Source organism: Austrofundulus limnaeus, unplaced genomic scaffold (assembly GCF_001266775.1).
Source record: "Austrofundulus limnaeus strain Quisiro unplaced genomic scaffold, Austrofundulus_limnaeus-1.0 Scaffold39, whole genome shotgun sequence".
In the NCBI taxonomy this organism is placed as follows: Eukaryota; Metazoa; Chordata; class Actinopteri; order Cyprinodontiformes; family Rivulidae; genus Austrofundulus; species Austrofundulus limnaeus.
The window spans coordinates 2,220,869-2,225,452 of record NW_013952441.1 but is presented as its reverse complement, the minus strand read 5'-3'; the positions used below and the strand labels follow the sequence as shown (position 1 = coordinate 2,225,452).

General features: G+C 40.1%; 1 protein-coding gene across 1 annotated transcript in view; it reads left to right on the top strand.

Moving 5' to 3' along the window:
• Window positions 1-445: 445 nt before the first annotated feature.
• ldb3b (LIM domain binding 3b) overlaps window positions 446-4,584 on the top strand; it is an 11,251-nt gene continuing 7,112 nt past the window's right edge. The window contains exons 1-3 of the mRNA XM_014007081.1: window positions 446-1,007; window positions 3,321-3,472; window positions 3,647-3,722. Coding sequence (XP_013862535.1) covers window positions 912-1,007; window positions 3,321-3,472; window positions 3,647-3,722 — 324 coding nt within the window. The 5' untranslated portion in view covers window positions 446-911. The remainder of the gene's footprint in view (window positions 1,008-3,320; window positions 3,473-3,646; window positions 3,723-4,584) is intronic.

Sequence of the window (4,584 nt, the reverse complement as noted above, 5' to 3'; positions counted from 1 at the left end):
CACACACACACACACACACACACACACACACACACACACACACACACACACACACACACACACACACACACACACACACACACACAGAGCAGCCAGCAGAAAGTAGTCAGTCAGTTCATCTCAGTCAGTGAGTTTCCAGGAAATCAGCCCTGGGTAATTTGTTGCTTCCTTTCTCGAGCAGGTTTAAGCACCGCACGTCACAAAAGCAAACAACATCAGTGCGAGAAAACTGATTGCACATAATGGGGTGCTGGCAGCGCGCTCTGATAGCGMTGAGAGAGAGAAAGAATGTGTTGCAGTAAGAGGGGTCTATATTGGCCATGTAAATCAGCAGTGAAGCATTCTGGGGCGTCTTGTTACAGGCCTTATACGGGGGCCACGGCCCCTGTGTCTCTGCTGGTCTCAGCTATTCTTAGCCCGTCTGTCCCTCAGCCTCGACCCTGCAGGCAAGAAATGATTTTCTATCTAAAAACTGCGTTTAATAATGACTCTTGAGGTTTTGTTTTCCTGGCAGCTTCTTGAGTTCAGGGTTTGTTAGAGACAGTTAACTTGTTTTCTGCATCGCCTCCGCTTCGCTTTCTTTCCTGTGCGTGCTCCTTCACACGTGTGTCTGCGTGCACCWACGCGTGTGTCCGTTTGTGTGTTCTCCACAGCACCAGACCCACCCACCTCACCTCACCAGCACCAGCAGGGCGTTYGTCCTGAGAAGTGGGAGCAGAGCAGGAGAGACGGTTGGGCTGACGAGGGTGGGTACGGCCACGCTACTGACCGGGACGAAAACAACGAAGAAAAAAAAGTGGGGATAAGCAGAACCTAAAAACAAAATAAAAGGGGGAAAAAATCAAGCAGACGGATCAAAGACACACTGAGAAGGAGCTGTTAGTTGGAGGAGTGCTGACATTTACCAGAAGATGAGCGCATACACAGTGACTCTGAACGGCCCCGCTCCGTGGGGCTTCAGACTACAGGGGGGGAAGGACTTCAACATGCCCCTCACCATCTCCAGGGTAAGGCCACGGTTTGTGCTCAGAGTTACACAAAACTTAGAAAAAACGAGCAACACATTGTGTTTGACAGAAAGCATAAATTTACAAAAAACTCAAATATCTTCAACAAGAACTTTAGCAAAACGAGCAAAGACTTTGTCACTTTTCTTCGCATTTTCTGGTGTTTTCATCGATTTTTAGTTGCAAGTTTATGGAGTCATTACTAATAAAACAAATTCATAAATCATTAAAGATCTTCCTATATTTTACTCATTTAACTTCGCAAAACAAAGTTTGCTAAACTTCCCAGCTTGGGTTCATGCATGTGCATTACTGTAAAGTGTGTGCGTAGTTGCGTTTGTGTGTGTGTGTGTGCACATACTGTAGGTGTGATTTGTATTTGTGGGTGATTATGTAACGSTGCTGGATGTGGTGATGATGACAGGGAGGCTCTGCTGTGATCGACACACAGATTAACAGAATAAACTAAGGAAAGTCAGAAACTGAAACCCTGCAGYTGCAAATAACTGAGCTGTATTTTACCAGTCTTTCAAAAAATATGATAAACCGTACATTTAAATTACATTTTAGTGCTTAGTTTTTACCTGACGTGAAAAAAGGGACATAATATAACTGGTTACATTTATTCAAATTTATGGTTTTTAATCAAATAAAATCTTTCAATCCACTATGGTGAGCCATGCCTCATATTCAAGCCATAAAGAATGTTACATTATTTTTTAAAGTTGCAAGGTTAAAATAGTTGTCAAGCCTCAGTTTAGATTCARTTTCCAAGTATTAAAGCACAAATGAAGACAGCAACCGAGTGTTGAGCAGAGGCCGGGCCGCTCTCTGGCACCACTGCTGGTGTATTAACAGAGTTTGCTTTAAATAGCATCAGAGAGGAGTTTGGATGGATGAAGAGATGTGAGGAGTGCGAAGAAGCTAATGGCAGCTTGTGTTACCTTTAGTAAGCTTAATTCCTCGCCGCGAGTCGGTTTCATTTCCAGCCGCAGGAGCTGCTTCATTGGAGGAGCGGACAGAGTCAGGAAATAACAGAGAGGAGACAAAGRAGAGGCTGCCGCAACAATGAGATCTCTGCTCCCTCACCTCTCCAGCTTTTTATTCTGCAGCCACAGTTAGGTTTAACTCTCACAGACTGATCTGTTCCTGCCTTCTCAGTTTGATTTTCGAGGTTTATTTCTGGTTTGTATTGTGAAAATTTTAGATGTGTTTCATCTCCTGATTGCGACGGAGCCCAGCAGGTTTAACATAAAACACCTCAGCTTGACGTGACAGCTCGGGGTGACATTACAGTTTGACGCAGCGCTGCTGGGGTTTGGATTTCTGACCACTTTTGCCAAGAACTAAGAAAAGAAAGAGAAATGGAGACAGTGGATTCTGTACATATTGTTAGCTAAAGCTCAAAATACTAGAAAGCCACCCCTGACGCATTTCGTGTTCAGGTTTAGATTATTTCTTTTAAGAAAATTGTGTCATTTATTGGTGTTTTAATCTCCCGATAATCTGAAACAACWCTCTGGTTTCTCATTGGCTGCTGAACTCATCCACTGTACATGAAATATATTTAAGTTGCTGCTTTTTAACTAAAAGAAAAATAAACAGATATGTTTTAATAATAAAAAAATCTTTCAACATTCCTGCAAATCTCCTGTTTAAAGATAAATTTAAAGCTTTTAATACATATTAAACATGTTTGGAACAATTTGATAATCAGAATCTGCATCAACGTGCATGTAGTACTTCCTAACTACATAAAAAAAATCTCAACCGGAACTTCTGAAGGATGAAAAATGAGCTCAAATAGTATGAAGAGGTGACATACCTGAGTTCTTTTTAGTCGGTGTAAACAAGAAAGTTATGGATGAAAGTCAGCAGCAGGTGTGTGTTTGCATGTGTGTCTGTCTGTGTGTGTGTGTGTGTTGGGTTTTGAAGGTGTGCACAATAAAGTCTATCAGCACGAAGCCATAGGCATCAACAGCATTTCTTATTTTTAACTCTTTAACGAGTCAACTGTAAGTCTAAACCCAACACTGTACGTCTCTAAACTTGCCGAAGCCTCGTTTCCGTGGAGTTTAGCTGCTAAAGTTCGGCTTCGTGGCCGAGCCGAAAACATAAACAGCTGAGGGTCAAACTGTGAAGGGTCATTTAGAGTCCTTCTGTTTCAGCTGCCCAAAGTTCCAAATCAGACATGACAACTTCCTGTTGTTTTCTACCTATTTMCCTCAGCAAAGACATCAGATTAAATAAATAGTTTGAATAGATSATGATTGTTCTGCATGTTGTTGTCCATGTGTGGTCCACCTTCCACAGATAACCCCCGCCAGTAAGGCATCAGGTGGGACCCTGGCCCAGGGCGACATCATCTCCGCCATCGACGGGGTCAGCACCGATGGGATGACACACCTGGAGGCCCAGAACAAGATCAAAGCCGCCATCAACAAACTCACGCTCTCAATGCAAAAGTAAACAACCAGTAAAAAACCCAAACAAGCAAAGTTTACGAACGTTCGAATCTGTTTTAGATAAAAGATGAGCAACTTTCCTCCCACAAGAAAAACTCGTCAAAACTGAAACTAACGTCRCAGCAAGAGAAACACTGCTGAACTCATTTTGAATCTATTTTCTACTGTGTACAGATCAAGGCGTCCCGCTCCAGTTCCCACAGCAACTCCAAGAATGGAGTCGCCGATGCCCATCATCCCACACCAGAAGGTATGAACCACACCTGCTTCTTCGTCAAGTCAGCAAATTCACAAAACTATACAAAAACATCCTCATATCAWGTACCTGTCAAAAACAAATGTGTTGTTTGAGAAAATCCATTACTGTTGTCGTGAAGCAGAGCTCTGCTGCCCTCTAGTGTCAAACATTCACAGATCAGCTGCAGAGAGGTCAGAGGTCAACTTCAGCCAAAAACACAGAAGAAGAAACACAAAACCGACACCTTTATCACATTTTCATGTAAATTTAACAAAAATCGTGATTTTCTATATAATTTAAAAGAATGAATAATATAATATAATATAATATAATATAATATAATATAATATAATATAATATAATATAATATAATATAACATAAATGAATTTGTAAGGCTTTCGTAAAAACCTCAAGAAAAAAAGTGTTTTTCTATTTGTAGGATCTTTACTGCATTCAGGTATCCTGGGGTCATTCATGCTATGAGGTTCATTGTCAATTAAAATATAAATAAAAGCAGTTGGTAGGGCTAAATGTTGAGACAATTTATTAAAAATAAATATAATACAAATAATATTATTTAAAAATATAATATATAATGTAAATATTTTGATGAAAAAACTAAATGTCCATTTATGTTCAAAAGTAATTTCCAGTAAAACAGTCACATTTCCTATAATATTAAATACATATGTTTATGTATGTATATGTATGTTTACTATGTATGTATAACCCTAACCCTACACCTAAMCCCTAGCTCTATAACCCCAAAACTGTCGGATGAATGTCTCACATCTTATGCAACACTCTCTGATATTTTAAAGTCCTAAATTTATCTAAAAAGAAATCTAATTACTGAGATTTTTACATTATAAA